This window comes from Ictidomys tridecemlineatus, chromosome 5, assembly GCF_052094955.1.
Source record: "Ictidomys tridecemlineatus isolate mIctTri1 chromosome 5, mIctTri1.hap1, whole genome shotgun sequence".
NCBI lineage: Eukaryota > Metazoa > Chordata > Mammalia > Rodentia > Sciuridae > Ictidomys > Ictidomys tridecemlineatus.
The window spans coordinates 50,878,075-50,898,041 of NC_135481.1; the positions used below are offsets into that span (position 1 = coordinate 50,878,075).

Sequence of the window (19,967 nt, forward strand, 5' to 3'; positions counted from 1 at the left end):
TCTTTTCCTGATAGATTTCCCCATGTCAGAAGTTTTACTTATTTTACAAAAATCCCTTTGCCAGGGTTAAAACCTCTTCTCAAGAGAGTTGGGGGTAGAGAGGCAACCTTCATCTCCAGGACACTGGTATGGGGGTGCTTGATTTTACTGGCTTGTCTATGGAGATTTTCTTAGATTTATCCCCCATCCATTTGTGGGGTGGGCCTAGAATTTTCAAGGAAAATTCTAAGGAATTTTCTAAGGAAAACAGCTGTAAATTTTGTTTGGACCAACATTATATAACCTCTTTGGAGATGTGAATGAGAATGAGATCGAGCATCCAAACATCTTAGAATTTTTGATCTGTGTTTCATTGAAGTATCTGACCCCTGGAGAGCTGAGGTCTATTCACCAATCTGATGCACAGATTGTTTTGCAAAAATTTAGCCAGGGTGCATAGATTGGGGCTCTAATCCATAGACATTCTCTAAATTTAGAGCATGGTGTTTAGTGTCATTGTGAGTGTATTTGCTCATTTGCCCTGTGTATTTTCCTTTGCAGGAATCATTAACCAATGGCAACAAGAATCCAAGGATAAAGTGATTTCCCTCCTGTTAACTCACCTGCCTTTGCTGAAGCCAGGAAACCTCGACGCAAAAGTAGAGTATATGAAACTGCTGCCCAAAATCCTGGCACACTCTATTGAACACAACCAGCACATTGAGGAGAGCAGACAGCTGCTGTCCTATGCGTTGATACATCCGGCCACTTCATTGGAAGACCGCAGTGCTCTAGCCATGTGGCTGAATCACTTGGAGGACCGCACTTCCACCAGCTTCGGCAGCCAGAGCCGAGGCCGCTCGGACTCTGTGGATTATGGGCAGACGCACTACTATCACCAAAGACAGAACTCTGATGACAAGCTCAACGGGTGGCAGAACTCTCGGGACTCTGGGATTTGCATCAATGCCTCCAACTGGCAGGACAAAAGCCTGGGGTGTGAGAATGGCCATGTGCCCCTCTACTCCTCCTCATCCGTCCCCACCACAATCAACACAATTGGAACCAGTACAAGTACAAGTAAGTCCCCTGGAAGTCCTTTAATGCTCTCTGGTTTGGTGACTTGCTGTGTGTGGCATGTCCTGCTGACAGTGTCTGCTCTGAGCACCCTGTAACCCTGGGAGAGAAGGGCTGATGGGAATTGGCTGTGGGAAAGTGCTCTTTGGACCCCATATTTGTTGGTCTTTGAAATGAAAATGTTGAGCAGGTAAAAGTGATGGGTTGTCCAAATTTGGGTTACAGACGATCAATAAAGAAATAAGACAGAGAATATAAATGGTGAAAGATGAAAACATTCTTTTCCACAAGTAGAAATGCCTTTCACCTATGTCTTTCACTCTGAGGTTTGGGGATCTACTGAGACACTGAATTACTATGATCCTTTAAACCTGACTCTAACCCATGGTTAACTAGCCAATCTCGTGGCTTCATGCATCTTCTTTTCTTTATATATGTATTTTTTGTTTTTAAAAAGTTTTACCCTGGAATGTCCCCACCCTTGCATTTCCTGGTTTGATTCCCCAGTTGTCTGGGGCCACTTCTGCTCCTCACCAGGGAGAGCAGGTTTGCTAACTGAGAATGCTGCTCTGTGCTGCGGCCTGGTGTGAATGCTGTGGGCTTCTTCTCACTCCATCTAACATCTTAGGAGAGGTGGGTCAGGAACTGCTCTGTGGGAGGGCAGAGCAGAGGACAGCCCCTTTGTTCTTTTAGCCATGAAAGCAAAGTGCTGTGCCTACAGCTGGGCACTGGGGCCAGGAGTCCTCTCTGTGACTTCCCACTTAGGCCAAGCAAAGTGATCAACCTACCATTCATGCCCATATAAAGCCACAAAACAGCTACCATCGAGTGTATTCCTTGATGCATTACCATGAAGACAATGCTACCACTCAGATAACTTTCTTGGGGAAGAGGTTAGACTTGATGTGCCTGTCGACATGCAGGAACCCCCAATTAAAAGACATGAGAATGTTTAAAAGTTAGCAGGGATGCCTCTGGACCTCTACCTCCACTTGAATCTTTGGCTAAGGAGCCTCTTTCAAGGGCTATCTCAAATACTTAAGAATGTTGAATTATAACAACATTAATTGAAAATGGTACCTTAGTTAAATACACAAGGAAATAATGAAGATGTTGCATTGATATTGCTACAAGAGATTTTTGAAAATTTCTGTTTTCTCTTTTTACATTTAGATACGGGTAACTTGAGCATTTGGGGAATTTGGTGATTAGTGCATCATTAACTTATTATGTAAAAGGTTTCGATGGCAGTCAATGTCTTTCACAGGCTAGTAATCCAGCAAGAACAGTTTCACTAGCCTTGGTGTGATGACAGTGATGGCTGCAGATATCATTGCAGACACATGTGGGCAGATGACTGTCTCTTGGCCCAAGTTTCCTGGGTCAGCAAAGGGGTCAAGTTATTGTTACAAAACTCTTTGATAACTGGGAGAGGTGCAATCTCTGAGCAGCCTTCCCTCTTTAAACTGGTCTTTTATGTTTTAAGGGGCTCAGTTTTATCTCATTTGTCTTGAAATTAGTCTGAGGCCATCATGCATTTTCATCAACTGACTTATATACTCCTGGACAGGTTTTGAGATTTTGCATCTGCAAGATGGTTATCTGGTTGGAGTCAACCAGGCACTTATTCCTTGCTGTGGCTACCCAGCCCAGTGGAGGGGAAGGGAGTTCATAGATGGCTGACCTGCCTTTTTAACCCTGGAACCCCTGTATAGTATGTTTGAGTGACAAAGAACTTGCAGATTTAACAAATGGCTAGATTACTTCCTCTGGAAAAAGAAAGATTTTGGAGCCCTCTTTAAAAATATCAGTAAAGGAGATGAAAGATCTCAGATCTTCTCTCCAGAAAGTTTCTTTCAAACACTTATGCCATATCAATGTTGAATTTTACTATCTCGTTAACATAATGTTAATGTCATTGTTTACTCCTCTGCATGGTCTATGGTGGTTCAGTTGTGTTCAACAAAACTGCAAACCTTTGGGTCATTTGTTCACTGTGCCTCTATCAAACACACACTAAGCTCCTGAGAGGCAAAACTTGACAAAGTAGAAAGAACAAGGACTTTGGTGTCAATGCCCTCTCAAGGTCCAAATCCCAGACCTGCAGTTTACTAACTATAACTTGGCTGTGTTATTTAACCACTCTGAACAAGGTCTCCACTTGTAAACTGGGAGCATTCATGATACTTACCTTTGAGGGTTGTGCTAAATTAATAAGGGATATATATATATATATATATATATATACATATGCCCAACCCTGGGCAGAGCAGCAATCATAAGCACACAATAGGTGTTTGTTACATAAATAAATGGAAGAAACTGGGGAAAACAGTGAAGAGCAAAGTATTAACACTGATAAGCAGAGTCTGTGCCCTTGTTTTCAGTTCTGATGGTCACCTGATAAGAGCACCTTTCCCTGGGCATGAGCTATGGCAGAGTATGAATGCTCTTCAACTTACAGTGGGATGATGTCCCAGTAAGCCCATCATAAGTTGAAAATATCATAATTCAAAAATGCATTTAGTACAACTAACCTATTGAACATCTTGATTTAGCCTAGCCCAGCCTACCTTAAATGTGTTCAGAACATTTTCAGCAGCCTATAGTTAGACAAAATCATCTAATACAAAGCCTATTTTATAATAAAGTATTGAATGTCTTCTGTAATTTATTAAATACTGTCTAAGAAGAGAAAAACAGAATGGTTTTCTGCATATGTGTCATGAGGTTGAAAAATCATGAAGTCTGGCCCTCGTGAGTCAGGGGCCACCTGTAGTCCAGGGATCTTCAAGACGCTGTGACTTTTGGCCATTCCACAGCCATAGAAAATGGTTTAGACTTACAACTACTTCTACTGCACTGAAGAACAACATTTCTTATTTCCCTCAAAGTGTAAAAGAATATCTGTACAAAACATTATTACAAGAACTAAAATCAGTGCTGCATGTTTTCTATCAGCCATAAAAATGACAGTTAATGTAGATTAAGTAGAAAGCCATCCCCTTATAGTTGTATTTTAGTTTTTAATGTTGGTTTATTCCACTCCTTTCCCCCAATTTGGTGGTTGTACTTTCAACAAAGTTCCTTAGCATTTGTGGATTCTTCCCTGTATAGATTCAAAATCATTTGACTACCTCCATCTACACTTGTTGTCTACCTACTGTGTGCCTGGCACTGTTTGAATCCCTAGGAAGCTTAAAGCACTATGTTAACTTTTAGGGAGCCTATAATATAACTGGAAAAAGAATATTTATCAGTCTCATAATTAAAAATTAAATATTCCCTTTTCTCTGACTTATTATACACAGAAATTTCATGTAACAATTTAATTAAAGAGTTATATAAAATGGTAGTAAGAAATAATACTCTAAGAGCTACTCTGAGATGTAGGATTAGTTTCAGTTGAATGGGGGAGGCGTCTGACTTAGTCTGTTTTGTGCTGCTGAAACAATACCAAATACTAGGTAATTTATAAATAAATTTTTTGGCTATGGTTCTGGAGGCTGGCAAGTCCAAGAATGAAGGGTCACATCTACTGAGGGCCTTCTGCTGCAGCATATTGTGGTAGATGGTATCATTTGGCAAGAGAGCACAAGAGGGCCAAACTCACATCTATAATAGACCCACTCCCGTGATAATGACATTAATCCATTCACGATGGCAGAGCCCTTATGACCCAATTGCCTCTTGAAGGTACCACCTCCTATTACTGTTGGTTTGGGGATTAAGTTTCCAACACATGAACTTCCAGGAGAGACATTCAAACCATAAGGTTTTCATGGTAAGCACTGTGAATGTGTGCGATGGCACAAGATCCTTGTGAACTGGAGGGTCAAGAGAACTTTTGCAAGAGGAAGTGGAAAGTGGGCTAGGATGGAAAGAGGGACGGTGGCACTTCAGGTTGGAATATGCATTGTGAGCAGAGAGATGGAGTTGTAGTGTGCAGGTAGGGTTGGGAGACAGGGAAGAGAAAGGAAAGATTCATGAAGTGGAAGCAAAGGAAAGCAATGAAAGTAGGTGGAGGAAGGGATATGAAAGCCCCTAAGGAGGCCAGGCATGGGAGCAGTGCTCTCCACAGAGTTGGTCATCTGTGGGCAAAACCAGATGGGTAGTAAGTGATGAGTCAGTGGGTTTCAAAAATTCAATAGTGAAATAATGAAATTATCATTAGGATGAGAGCAGGTACAGAGCAGAAGGAATGGATCCTGGAAGTGTTGTCCTAGGTGGAATTATCAGGATTCAGATTTAGTACTTATTTGGACATCATTGGTTCACTTAAGTGTTCATTCCTTAGAAAATGTTTATTGAGCTCCTTCTATAGGTCTTGTCTGCTCGAGGTACTTTGGACATACCAGGTGATAAGGCAAAGTTGCCATCATTGGTGCAGCTTAGCAGTCCACTGATGTAAATTATAATGTATAAGTAAATCATACAGGTCATTAGAGATTGATGAGTGTAACCGACATGATTCTGCAATCTGCATTTGGGGTAAAATTGGGAAATAAGAAAAACAGTAGAATAAGGATCAGACCCAGTAGTAAGGTGGATATCTTATGAAATAAGGTGGTCACGGTGTAGACTTCATTGAGAAGGTGACACGTGAACAAAGATTTGATGGAGTTGAAGGAGTTAGCCAAGTATCTACAGAAAAGAATATCCCAGGCAGGGGAAAAAAGCTAGAGCAAAGATCCTAAGATAAAAGAATGCCTGGTTTATTTGGGTAAAAGCAAGAAGACTGATGCTTGAAAGGGAATTAGTGAAGTGAACATAGTAGGAAAGGGTGGAGAGATGGCTGGGAGAGCTGGATTCTTCTGGATAGTACAGGCCAACTCAAGCATTCTGTGTTTTTCTCTCAGTTAACCAGGAAACTATTGGAGGATTTTCAGCAGATGAGTGATATGACTTAACTCACTTTTAAGGGGATCTCTTTGGCTGCTGTGCTATGAATAGACTGTACCAGGACAAAGACAGAAACAGGAAGATCCGCCAAGAGGCTGATGCAGAGATGCAGGCGAGCGACAATGGTGGATCAAACCAGGATGGTGACAGTAGGAGGGTGAGAAGCAGCCAGTGTCTACAAATATTTTGAAAGTAGAGTTAACAATATTCCCTGAAGAATAAATAGGCATGCAGAAGAGGATTAAAGAATGAGTCCCAGAGCTTTTTGCTTAAGCAACTGGAAGGACAATGTTGCTATCAGTAAAGATGGGGAAAGTCTTGATCTAGTCGAGCTCAGTGTCCTGTGTGATGAGTCTGGCAGGTCTGATAGAGAATCAGAGGTATTGAGTGGGCAGCTGGATACATGGATATGTAGTTGTGGGAGAGAGGACAAATCTGAGATAGATGTTTGGGGGTTATCAGCACAAAGGCTGAGACTACCATGGTTGAGATATAAAGAAGATAGCCAAGGACTCTGAGCCTGACACTTCAACCTGAAGGCTTTAGAAAAGAAAGGAAAGGAGCAAAAGCAACTAGGAAGGGTTAGGTGACTCAACCTCTCAGTGCCTGTTTCCTCATCTGTCAAATGATCATAACAATCATGCCCACATCATGGGTTAAAGGGATTAAAATGAGTTAACAATTACTTAAAGTGTTTCAAATCATACCCAGTATGTGGTAAACAGTATGTTGGTTGAGTACTGTTATTAATTCACTTTTTTATTAATTCACTTTTTTTTCCTACGGTTCCAGAAATTTTAAAATGTATTCTTTTTATCAGAAAAAAGTTAAGTATTATTAAGATTATAAAACAAATACTATGGTTCTAAACTGGACTATGCATCTGTAAAGTAGGCAGATCAAATGGGACACTTTGGAATCATTTTGTACCCAAAATTTCTAAGTTCTTTCCTCATGCTGGGCTAGCAAAGGTCAGTGTGTTTAAAAGTGAAATGTAAAGAATACTGGGAAGAATCAAGTACTGCAACGATTTCAACAGAAACAAGTTCACTCCATTCATTTTTTTTTTTTCCCATGTCCAGATTTACCAGTGAAAAGTAGAAAAGGTTCAGACAAGGCAGTCTGGGGCAGGTGGGGTGGTGCTGACCTCCACACCAGAGAGTTCCGAAAGCACTTCAGAAAGCTGGGAAACACTTAGTGTGCATGAATGGTTTACTTTTCTACAAGCAGACTTCAAACAGGAAGCAAACCTAGCAATGCTCAGCCAGGTTCTAGGCCCCCTATATTTGGAATCACTTGTGAAGGCTAAAACAAAGTTGACCAAACCTTGTGTAATGTTTGTGTCAGCCAACACCTTGGATCTCTCTGGTCTCACAGGCTCCTGATGAAGAACCTGCACACTCCCAATTATGAACTCCTTAGAGATAGGGGTTGTGTTTCTTTATTCCTCTTTCCCAACACCCAGAACACTGTGTGGTCCAAGAAGGCACAGAAATTTTGGAGATGGCACATTGCCGGCATGCATTCGACAGCCCCTCTCCCATGGTAAAGCTTCTCTGTTAGATAATGGCTGTTTCTTGCTAAGCCCAGATTTGGCCTCAGAATCCCCTCAATATGCCCCCCTAGGCAGCCACTATAATTCAATAAGAGACTGGCATGCAAATTCAAGCCTGTCTGCCCAGACTGCCGTAAATGTTTGCTGAACAGTAGGGACTTAATAAATTCCTGGGCTCACTAGACAGATGTTCACAAAAATAATGAATTTCCAAAATAAACGAGAAAGCGTCCCTAGGAATTCACTAAACATTTAGCAAAATATTCTCTAAATGTTTTCACTAAATATTGATCAGTTAGCCTTCTGTCTTAATCTATTGCAGCAACTTTTAAATTTTTTATTAGTACCTAAGAATTGTACAGAATAAGAGGTTTCGTTGTGGCATATCCATACATGCGCGTAACATTATTTGATCAATTTCACCCTCAAGTTTCTCCTCATACCATCCTCATACCCTTCCCAACCGATGCCCTCCTCTAATCTAGTAGGCAATGACATTTTTTTTAATTATTCTTTTTGTGACTAATTTTACCAAATCAGTTTTAATACCAATAGACATTTGAAAACATACTATGATCTTGACTAGGGAAGTATAGGTAGTTATATAAATTTATACCTGCCATCAAATGCCGTAGAGTTATACCTAAGTTCATACAAAAAAAAAAAAAGTAGATAAAAGCCGCTGAGATCTGGGTAAGGCCTGTGGTCTGGTTACTTGTTTTGTGTTAATGTCAGTTTCCTGGTTTAGATAATGCAACGTGATTATATGTCATCTTTGGAGGAAGCTGGGTAATGGGTACATGATAATTTTCTGTGTAGTATCTTTGAAATTTCTTGTAAATCTATAATTATTTCAAAATTGAGAGTTAATAAAAATTACTTGGGGCATCTGGTACCTGGATTTTTATGTGCATAAATGCGGGGAGGGTAATGATGGTTCTTGTTATGGACCTTCCTGGGTAGTCCTTCCACTTAAGAAAGGGATGTCTATAAGAACCTACACAGCCAACCTCTGAAGCAAAATCATTTCAGCTGATGAGGAGAGGGATACAAGTGAATATCCCCCTAATTTGTACCTTGAAAAAAATAATCCTGCATTTCCATTGTCCCCTTAGGCAGCCAAGGCCAGCTCTTTCAGGGATCCCTAACTTCTTTTTCTTTTTCCCTCTGCCCTGCCCATTTTCCTTACAAGTCCCTCAGCCATTTCGAGCTCATTCCAGTCAGCTTTTGCAAGAAACCATTAGAATACAGGTATTCAAGAAAGGACAGGAGACAGTTGCTTTAGGCAGCCCTGGTAAGAAAAATGGGGCTTTGCCAAGTGGCCTTTGGAGACTGAAAAGGAAGAATAAAGATTTGAAGACCCTGGTTGTGTCCTGTTGACTGCAAAACCTCCCCCACCCTAACAGGGCCACAGTCTAGTTTGGAGTTCCTTGTAAATTTTCATGTAATTATTTTGTCTTTCACCAACAGACTTTCTTTCTTGGTGGAAAATTTCTTCCTCCCCACAATCTAGCCAACCTGGAATGTAACTGAAAAATTCCACTATTTCCTTAACCCCTCATTTGCTCTTCAAAGAAAAGCATTTACAACAGCTGGCATGATATATTTTTAGTTTTAGCTTCCTTCCCTTTTGGGGAAACTTTTTTTAGTATGGCATCGGCCTTCCTAATACATACTGTGTTGTCAAGACGGCTTGGGGGGATGTCTCAGAGGACCCAGCATTGACACAGATGAAACCTTCAGCCTTTTCCAAGAGTCCAGAGGTTTTACAGGACCCTATTTTTCTTCCTAATGCCTATTGTTTGTTTTCTAGGCCTGGGGAAGAACAGTCAGAAAAACACTGTAGTAAGCAAGAAGCCTGTTAGCTTACTGTACACCAGAGATCCCACTGCTTGGGAAAAGGGAAAGATCTCTATGGGCTGTGTGCACCTTGGGTCATGAGGCTGTGTCATTCCTTCCCCATCTGGGAGGATTTTTTTAGACTTTAATGACAGTGAGGGTTATTAAACACTAGATGAGCTACAGAGGTAGACCGTTGTGTTCTCATTCTCTACCATGCTTTAAAAATAGGATGGATTCTGGCTGGAATAAATTCCTCAAGCTGGACCAGCCTGATAGAGGGGAGGAGAGGAGGGGATGAACAAGACGGCATCTTTAAAATTCATCTTGAGCTCTATAGTCTTATTATGATTTCTATTATTTCACAAGATTGAGAGTCATGTTCTAACACCAGCTGTTCACAAACAAATGGAAAACTTTAAATTTGCATTTGCTTACTTTTTTTTTCAGTTTAAAGATTTCCAGGGGCAAACCCAAGTTACACTGAAGAAAGATGTGTTTTCAATGTAGTTTATATGTATCTTTGATATCTTTAATATCAAGCACATTAAACCCCTGAATTTCATGGTTTCAGGTGTCAAGGTAAGGGTAAGTCTTGGTAGCAGTAATTACTATTACTTTGGGCTATATTTTCTGCCTCTTACACACCAAATATCATTCCTACCATCCCCTCTTCCCCACTCAGCATCATATAAGGTAAAACATATAGGTATCAGGATATTTGAGAGAAGGGTATGAAATGGGGAAGCAAAACGGGGTATGATAGTGCATGCTTGTAATTCCACCTATTCAGGAGGCAGTGGCAGGAGGATTGTGAGTTTGAGCCCCAGCTTAGACAACACATGAGACCCTCGGGCTCCACCAGAAACAGAAAGGAGGAAAATAAATGGGAAAGCAAGAAAAGCAGGTGGTTCTAAAAATCTAGAAAATGCTAGAAAGGTTTTTTTGTGAGTTTGAAAAAGGCCAAAACTTTCAACATACTTTAGGCCATTTGGACCATTTCCATAATCAATTCCATGATGCTAGAGTTAGTAGAGTCTGTGAGGGAACAAGGGTTTCTTGAGCGTTTAGTTTTACAACTAACCTCGCTGAGATGTATCCTTTCAGAAACGTCCAGAAAAACTCATTTGGGGCCAAAAGTTTATAATGGGTTATTTTATACTTTAATCCTCTGCTTGACTTCAGTAAGACATTTGTGGGATGGGGAACTGACTCAGTGATATAGCACTTGCCTAGTATGCATGAGGCCCTGGGTTCAATCTCCAACACACACACACACACACACAAATTGTATTAGTCAGCTTTTCATTACTGTAATAAAACACATGAAACAAGCTAATTTCATTAAAAAATACATGAAAACTACCCTAATCTCTTTACAAGGGTAGCTCCTTCAATTGACCCAAAGACCTCCTATTAGGACTCACCTTTCTTTCTTTTTAAGCATTTATTGCCTTTAATGTGTTACTGAGTATCCCCAGGTGCAGATCTTTTTTTTTTTTTTTTTTTTTTTTTTTGTAGTGCTGCGGATTGATTGAACCCCAGGGTCTTGTGCATGCTAAACGAGTACTCTACCAACTGAGCTATATCCCCAACCCAGGCCCTACCTCTTAAAGGTCCTATATTATCTCCTACGATAATATTGAGGTACTGAACTTCTAACACATGAAATTCTGGGGTCAGGGGAGACAGCCCCACCTAAGCCAGAGCAGTGGGAATTACAAGACTGAGAGGCATTTTAGATATTCAAGTTTACAGTATCAACAATAAAGAACATGGCTTTGGAGTCAGGCAAGTTAGCTTTAAAGACCAGCTCCACCAAATAACTAGGTGGAGCTATAGATAAGTTACTGGACCTCTGAATCCTCTGTCCTCATCTATAAAATGGGGAACAAATTTCAGTAGGAAAGCTGTTGAGAGCCACAACCAGGTCAAGATGGGGCCTGGCATTTTGCCAGAAGGGGCGGCACCTGCTGCCTCAGGTGCCCGCTATTTTTGAGAATTCCGGCAGAGTTCCCAGTGGAGTTCCCGTGGGGTTCTCGCGGGGAGTTGGCGTGGGTTGAAAAGTAAAGTTCGTTCGTGCTTGAATCTACTGCTTGAATCTAGTGGCTGTTCAATCTACTGCTTGAATCTACTGGCTAGTGACCTCCCGGTTTTTTGTGCCCAGCCAGACTGCGGCAGAAAGCCTCTTAGTTGACTTGATCAGGGTAAGTAATTGGAATAAGACCTTAGACATGTTATTTTAATGTAAAACACTAAGTGTATACAACTATTCATAGTCTTTTTTGTATAGGGCCATGGCCCTTTCTTTGAGACAAGGGCCTCTGAAAGGTTGCTCTTTCCTGAAGAAAGCATACCCGGAAGTGGATTATCACCTCTGACTTCTTTAAAATAAAATGGAAATTTGGAGATACTTGCAAAAAAAAACAATCACAGCAAAAAAAGTTTCTCTAGATTCTGGTTTTTTTTTTATAACTTATTATTTTCTCCTATAGAATTCAATAAGAAATTTTTAAGCAAAAAAGTTAATATTTATAAAGCATTTAAGCAAGTTTTCATGCATTAAAACTAATTTCTTGTAAAAATTGACATTTTAACTCATACATCATTGTTTCTGTAAAACTTTTCAAAATTGTTTACAACAAGTACAACTAGCATAAATAGCTTTGAGAACAAATTCACTGGACTCTTGGTACACTTGCAAGTCAACTGGTGACAGCAGAAGGGTCCAAGTAAACTACAGTCCTGGAAGGAGGTGGTGAGCCACGAGCATAGTAAGCAGTTTAAAGGGAATGAAGAGCACTGGTTGTTCAAGCAAGTTGGCTGAGTGAAGTTAGAGTTTAGCAAGCTTCTTAGAATGGTGGTGTGGATTCATGGAAGAATGCATGAGAAGCACTTCCCAGTAGGAGATGCTCAACAAGAGAAAGCCCTTATTTGTGTTGATGCTGTACTTGTTCATAGTAAAAGAAACTTTTTCCACCAGCCCCAGCTCTGAAGTAACTATGGTGGGAATAGGATCCCTGGAGCAGCCCCATGACAAAGCTATTCTATATACTAAATTGAAATCAGGTTACTTTGATTCAACTCTATAAAGACCTAGCATCCCACAAATCCCAGTATTCCCTTAAGGATGGTTTCGGGGATATATCTTACTAAATGCCTTAACATTGATCAGACTTTAAAAGGAAAGGATAAAGAACAGGTTAAAATTGGTTAATGTTGCTTCTTTGTGACCCATTCCTAACAGGAATAATTTTTTAAGTGAGTGATAATAAGTATAAGATTATTCAAATTTATTAAAATGATCTTTATATAACAGAATAAGACTTACAAGGGATAAATGAGTCTATGCATATAGATACCGGCCAGGAAAGGGACTGGTCCCAAGAGTTCAGAGCGTTTGGAAGAAAAATAATGTATCCTAGTGAAAAGGGCAAGGGATTAGTAAATTCACTCCGTTTCTACCTCTGTGTGATCTGAAACTCTTGGGGACTTCTACTTCTTTATGAAGGCATGGGGTTGGATTACACGTAAGGATCATTAGGTTTCCAGGGTATTAGAAAAATCTCCAGTTCTCTTGGGCGTAGAGTGGACAGAGAGTGAAATATGTTGAAGGTGAGAAGAGATACCCCTCCACCTGCTATCAGCAGCATTAACTGCATACTCAGTGAAAATCTGGTATGATTTTGGTCTCTCTCATTTTAAAAAGAATTTGAATACCAGTAACTCCTACCTGGAAGATGGAACCAGGCATGTGGTAGACTGGGGTCACATGAGGGAATTACTTTTCACTCTGCCTTTTGAAGTGAGTACCATGCCAGTGTCATGCCTTACCTATTTAAAAATATATATGTACATTATATATAATAGTATGTAATTATATATGATATATGATATATATATATAGTATGTATGTATGTATTACATGAAGACATAAGTGAAAAAAGAAGAGGAAAAAGAATGTATCCTAAAGGAAAAGACAGTGATTTAGCTTATAGTAATGCTAAATGAGTGATTTAACACTTTAGAAATACAGTAAAGGCACTATTATGTGTCTTTAGTGTTTACAAAGACTGACAAGAAATACTGGTAAAGGCCTTAGTGCTGGTGACGTTCTGGAGCACACTATAATTACAAATTGGACCCTCTTAAAGAAAAAAGCATGATGAGAGAGGCTCACCAGGTCAGTCACCTGTGGCCCAGGTCACCGTCCACTTGCAAGCCATTCTTGTTCTGAGCTTGTGGCTTCATCATGATGGGATCCTTTGGGAAGAAAAGTGGACTGTTTGAATCTTCTTTGTTTTAAGAGACTCGATAAAAATTCCAAATGTTTACTGGTCCTGTTTGTTTACCAGCAACCCAAACATTTCCACAGTGGAGGTAGAAACATGAGCTTTTAAGCTATCTCAAGAACTACCAACCATCTTGGATTCAACAACAACAAAACAATGTCTTTATACCCAAGTCAAAATAAAATTAGATGAGTGTCCCTTAGTTGAATTTTGCCCAGAAGAGTCTATGAGTGGCACCAGTGGACAGCTAGGGCAGCCCACGCTGCTGAGCCTGGAAATTCAATTTCCTTAGAAGAAAAGGGCTGACAGGAGGGTACGTATTAGGAAACTGTCATTAGTGTCATTTGGGGCAAAAGCACACATGATAGAGATGAGTCATTTTATATAGTGGGTATGCTTCTCCAGAGTTTCCTGAAACCACCGTTTTTAGAATCAAATTATTTTTTCATTAACTAAAACTGCAAATTAAGGTGTGAACACTCCAGTTGCTAATGAATCTTCACTGGCCGTCATTCTTTAAATCTGAGAGTTCCTGAGGTTCTCTCTCAAGTTAGTAATCTATAAAGTATTTAAAAATAACAAATATTGAGAATATTTCTGCAGGTGACAGTTTTTGCAGTATGTATCATGGTCTTCTCTGTGTGTTGAGATGATTTGGGTGACTTTTGTTATTTTTAACTAGTCCCATTTAATATGAAGCTGGATGGTGGAGCAGGTGGTAGCTCTAAGCCCTGCTCAGCTGTGCTTGTAAATGCAGAGAATGCTGTCTTCCCAGATGCATGCAGGAGCTCCAGAGAGGTGGTACCAAGGAGAGAGGCTGACAGGAGACCTTGGCTGCAATAGGCCTGGGCCTGGGTCTGCAGCCATGGGTGGAGTGGGAGAATGCTCAAGACCACAGCATACTCGGGAGAATTTTGGTGGAGTCATTAGGCCATTGGGAACTAGACTGTGAGAAAGGGCATTGTTCAAAAATGTTTATCATTATTTATTTAAGAAATTATTTTGTGCCTGCAATATTGTCACTAACTCTGCTAGGTTTAGCAGCACAATCTTTGTTGTTGTTCTTTTTACATATATGTGACAAGAGAGAGTGTATTTTGAAATATTATACATACATGGAGTAAACCTTATTCTAATTAAAATTCCATTCTTGTGGTTTTACATGATGTGGAGTTATACTGGTCATGTATTCATATATAAAGATAGGAAAGTTATGTCTGATTAATACTACTGTCTTTCCTATTCCCATCCCCCATGCCTTCCCTTCAATCCCTTTGTCTAATCCAATGAACTTCTATTCTTCCTCTCCCTACTCTCTCTTGTTGTGAGTTAGCATCCATGTATCAAAGAGAACATATTTTTTTTTTTACTCTGTAAAAATTTTTATTGGCTATCTGCTGTACCTCGGGTTTCATCTTTCAGAGAAACCATTTGGCCTTTGCTTTTGGGGGATTGGTTTATTTCACTTAGCATGATATTCTCCAGTTCCATTCATTTACTGGCAAATGCCATAATAGCATTCTTCTTTGTGGATGAGTAACATTCCATTGTGTATATATATCACATTTTCTTTATCCATTTATCTGTTGAAGGGCTATTGTGAATTGTGCTGCTACAAACATTGATATGGCTGCGTTGCTGTAGTATGCTGATTTTAAGATCTTTGGGTATGAACCCAGGAGTGGGATAACTGAGTCAAATGGTGGATTCATTCCAAGTTTTCTGAGGAATCTCCATACTGCTTTCCAGAGTGATTGCACCAATTTGCAGTCCAACTAGCAATGGATGAGTGAACTTTTCCCCCACATCTTCTCCAACATTTATCGTTACTTGTATTCTTGATCATTGCTATTCTAGCAACACAATCTTAATACCTCAACTGAACATTATACACAAGTTTTAACTTAAAAGTCAGAGCTCACTACAAATACAATAAAGGCATCTTTGAGTAAAAAATGGCCACATTTGAACATTTGCTTGCTTTGGGCAATGCAGCTCCAAATTCATCAGGGATCTCAAAGCATTATTTGCTAAACTTTGAATCTGAAAGCTCTTGATTCCCAGAGTGTTTTTCCTTTGGGTATGAAGCTCACAATGTTGATTGAGACCAGTCAATCATGGACCTGAACTGAATGAAGGTGGGCACCATTGCATAGCTCACCATTAGTCAAGATCGGGTAAAGGCAATACTCGAAAAAAATGGAAGTCTGGTGAGTGAATAATACATTGCTTGATGATTTTCTTTTTGATCTCTGACACTGTGGGAAAAAAATATGAAGCTTTTTATGCTCACAGTTCTTTGCCGGTTTTCTGTTGGTGATCTTGCTGTCTCTCTGGTTAGAGACAGCTGTGTAATTTTTGCTTCTGGAATTATTCTCTTGCTCCTCTTCCCCCAGCCACTCAATCTGTATGCTGTTCAGGAGCAGGCTAATGATGGGGTACTGGAGAAGCAGTTGCCCAGAGAAAAGCTCTCCACGTGCTGGACTGGGATAGCTCGATACTGGGGTCACGCTCGTGACCGGTCCCCACTCACGTCTACATGTCTGCGTGCCAGCCGCCTTCCGTCCTTGGCAGTTTTATGAACAAACTTTTTAGAAAAGTCAGCACAAAGAATGAATGTTTTTTCTTGAAGAACAGAACAAGTAAAGGGTTTCACATCAACATCTCGGGTCTTCAGTGGCTAAAGGAAGAGATCTCTTCCCAACTGTACCTGAGGTTTTGAGGTTTGGCCTGCCTTTCCAATAGATTGGGAGCAAGGAACTTTCTGCTGTTCTTTTTAGATATACATGTCAGTAGAGTGTATTTTGATATATTGTACATACATGGAGTGCAACTTCCCATTCTTGTGGTTGACATGATGTAGAGTTACACTGGTCAGGTATTCACATATGAACATAGGAAAGTGATGTCTGATTCATTCTACTGTCTTTCCTATTCCCATCCTCCCTCCCTTCCCTTTATTTCCTTTTGTCTAATCCAATGAACTTCTATTCTTCCTTCCCCCACTCCTTATTGTGTGTTAGCATTGCATGTCAGAAAGAACATAAGGCCTTTGATTTTGGAGATTGGCTTATTTCACTTAGATGACAGTCTCAGTTCCATCTATTTACTGGCAAATGCCATAATTTCATTCTTCTTTATGGTTGAAGTAATTTGGGTTGATTCTTAAATTGTTGCAGCTCCAGGCAGAAGGGCTGCTAGGGTTCCTCCATCAGGAGGCTGCTTTGGGCTGCAGATCAGTTGTTGTTTTTTTTAACTCCACTTCATCATATTGGATAACTTCTGTAGATATTAATCCCTGTGAGACTACTCTGCCACTTTAGATGACAGGGTCGGAGGGAGGAAATGAAGCATTTTCTGGGGGTAGTTCCCTTGAGAATGTAAACTTTAGAAACAGCTTTCCCCCTCTGCTCCTCCCTCTTTTAGATCAGTCATTTTAGATTTGAACCCTTGGAATCATCCGGATTGGTAGCGATCTGAATGGGCCGTTTTGGGGGACATCTCATATCTAAACCATAACATTTGCTGACGTTTGAATCTGAGAGCTCTTGATTCCCAGAGTGATTTTCCTTTGGGTATTACACTGTCAGCGTGATTGAGGCCTGTCAATCACATTGGCTGTGCTGGCTGAACCATTCAGAACTCTAAAAGAAACCTGCTTGATTCCAAGATTTATCTTCAACATAAGGAATCAAAAGAATCCCAACACCAAGTCTGTCTCCTTGGAACTCCTGTAAAGTTTCTACCTTAAGCAAGTCTACGGTGATCATGGGGGTCTCACTGGGAGCCAGACCCCTAAGCCCATGACCAAGAAAAGTGGAGGACTTTCTACTGTACTGGAGAAGCTTGCCTTTCCTCAAGCCCTAAAGCTCAAAACTGAGTCTCACTTTCCAGAATTGCCCCAACTTGGATCTACAACTCCCAAATCTAACGGTGGTGGGGCCCTGTTTCTAGGAGTGAAGGAAGAATTGGGACAAATGACCCCACCTTACTCCACATTCTCTTCATTGTTAGACCCTGTTCATTCAGGAACATGTGCTGCTGGCACATATTTGGCAGGGTCACTAATATAATGGATAGCAAAATCAGAGTCTCCAGAGGTCTCAGGCCATATCAAGTTATAGTTCAGGGCACATGCTTGGTTTTAAGTTCCCAATTCTACTAACAATTATATGGTCCTAGAGAAAGGCTTTAACTTCTCTTAGCCTTGATTTCCTCAAATTAAAATAATAATAAGGGTAATAATATGGATAATGAGTGCTACCCATATGTGGTTGTGAAAAATCCCCTCAGAATCTAAGTATAATCTTTTTCTTGAAGATATTCTTCTTGGAATCTTTTTATCCTCCTATTCTAGTCTGTACCGGTTACCTTCAAACTAACCCAGTTTAAAAACATGTGCTTCTTCTTAAATTTTAAAAATAATTTTCCCTCATTCATTTCCTATCATCTCTCTTTCAAGTACCCTTTAAATCAGGTAACAGCTCTTCTCTGTTGGTATTTTCATTTCCTTAACTATCTGGGTTTTTTTTCTCTCTCTCTCATTCTACTTTACTGTTTTCTTCTTTTCTGGGTGATTCCTATAACTATCTTCTAAACTTACCTAATTTTAAACCACTGCTATCATATTTTCAAATCCAAGAGTTCTTGTTCTTTGCATATTTCTTTTTTATATGGCATTCTGTTCTTGTTTCATGAATGCAAAACCTTTCCTAACCTCTCTGAACATATTACATTTTATTTTTAGAGTTTTCTTCTCTCAACATTGTTCATGTGTTTTTGGGGATTCTTTTTCTATTTGTTTTAGACTCCATCTCAAGAGAAAGGCAGTCCTCAGTTATCTGTTGATTCTTGGTTTTCCTTTCATTTAAAGGGAAAACACTAGATCCTGTGTATATGGATTTCAACATAGGAAGACTAGATTAATAAGAACTCAGCCTGGCTATTTTGGGGTGATGATCATGTATATCTTCATCTGTAATTCTTTTTCATGATCTAGCCCATTCCTAGAGGAATCTTCTAACCTCTTCCTGGTTGCCAAGGGTCTGTGGACTGTTAGGAGGAAAGTGCCAAGATGACAGCTGTTTTGTTGTGTAAGGTAATGGGTAGAATCTATCAGTCTCCATGTACATTAGGCATACTTTTTGACCTTTTTCCCAAAACCTACTTTTGTCCCTTTCATGTACCCCTACAATCAGAGTTACCTAGCCCCTGAGTCCTAACCTTCTGGAGAGTTCTATAGCATTTATTGTCATTGCTTCCCCTAGCTACAGACATATGTATCACTTTTCTTTGGTCTACTGAGTCAATTCTCCCATGTCCTTCTGTTTTCCAACCTACAACATTTTTTTTTTAATTTCAGTGGTCTGCGGATAATCCCGTATCTTTTGTCATCTTCTCCTGCATTCTTTGCCCTTGTGGGTTTCTGCTCTTGCTATTATGTCAGTGTTTTCAGAAGAAATGGAGAAAAAATCTGTATAAATTAGAAGTTTATTTGAATTTCTTTATTATCTATCTCCCACATGAGAGATCAAGAGGTCTTGTTCACTATAGTATTCTCATTGTCCAAAACACTGCCTGGCATATTGTAGATGTTCAGGAAGTGCTTATTGAATGAATAAGTGAATGAACTTATGCATGAATAAATGAATGTGGGTAGATCTCTTTCTATAGAGCCTATAGCCAAATAAATAATAGCTCATCCATAATTATTTCCATTTTTGGAACTTAGCTACTCAGTCATTGATTTTTTTTTATTTTTTATTTTTTTATTGGTTGTTCACAACATTACAAAGCTCTTGACATATCATATTTCATACATTAGATTGAAGTGGGTTATGAACTCCCAATTTTACCCCAAATGCAGATTGCAGAATCACTTGGGTATAGATCTGTTTCTCTTGTATAAAGTCTGTAGTGGGGAGTGTCTGAAATCTCTGTTTTCTTTAGAGTTCCCTGTTTCAACTGTCACTTTCCCTGATAGCAATCTTTCCCCCACAGCTCTCATTATTAGTGGCTTGTGGCCTGTTTCTAATAGTTAAAGGCCTATTGCATTTGGAAGGTTAAGAAAGTGCCTGAAGATCACATGGCCAGTAGAAGCAGACCTGGATGGAGCTCTCAGTTCTCATCTACAATGGCACCTGCAGTACATTGCCTATCCTCAGTTCCATCACCTTATCTAGAAACTAGTCTGGGAGAATGGAAAGGTCAATTACATGATTCCCCCGCCTAAGGTTTTTTCAGACTCTAAGATGACATTCTGTTAGTTCTTTTTTGTTTACTAGAACTTTATAACTATCTTTAAGATTCAGCTCTTTAAACAG

General features: G+C 39.9%; 1 protein-coding gene across 2 annotated transcripts in view; it reads left to right on the forward strand.

Annotated features, from left to right (window-relative positions):
- Positions 1-19,967, forward strand: part of Samd4a (sterile alpha motif domain containing 4A) — a 208,527-nt gene that overhangs the window by 118,270 nt on the left and 70,290 nt on the right. For both annotated transcript variants that reach the window (XM_005337956.5, XM_021735057.3), the window contains exon 2: positions 541-1,059. In XM_005337956.5, the coding sequence (XP_005338013.1) occupies positions 541-1,059 (519 nt within the window). The remainder of the gene's footprint in view (positions 1-540; positions 1,060-19,967) is intronic.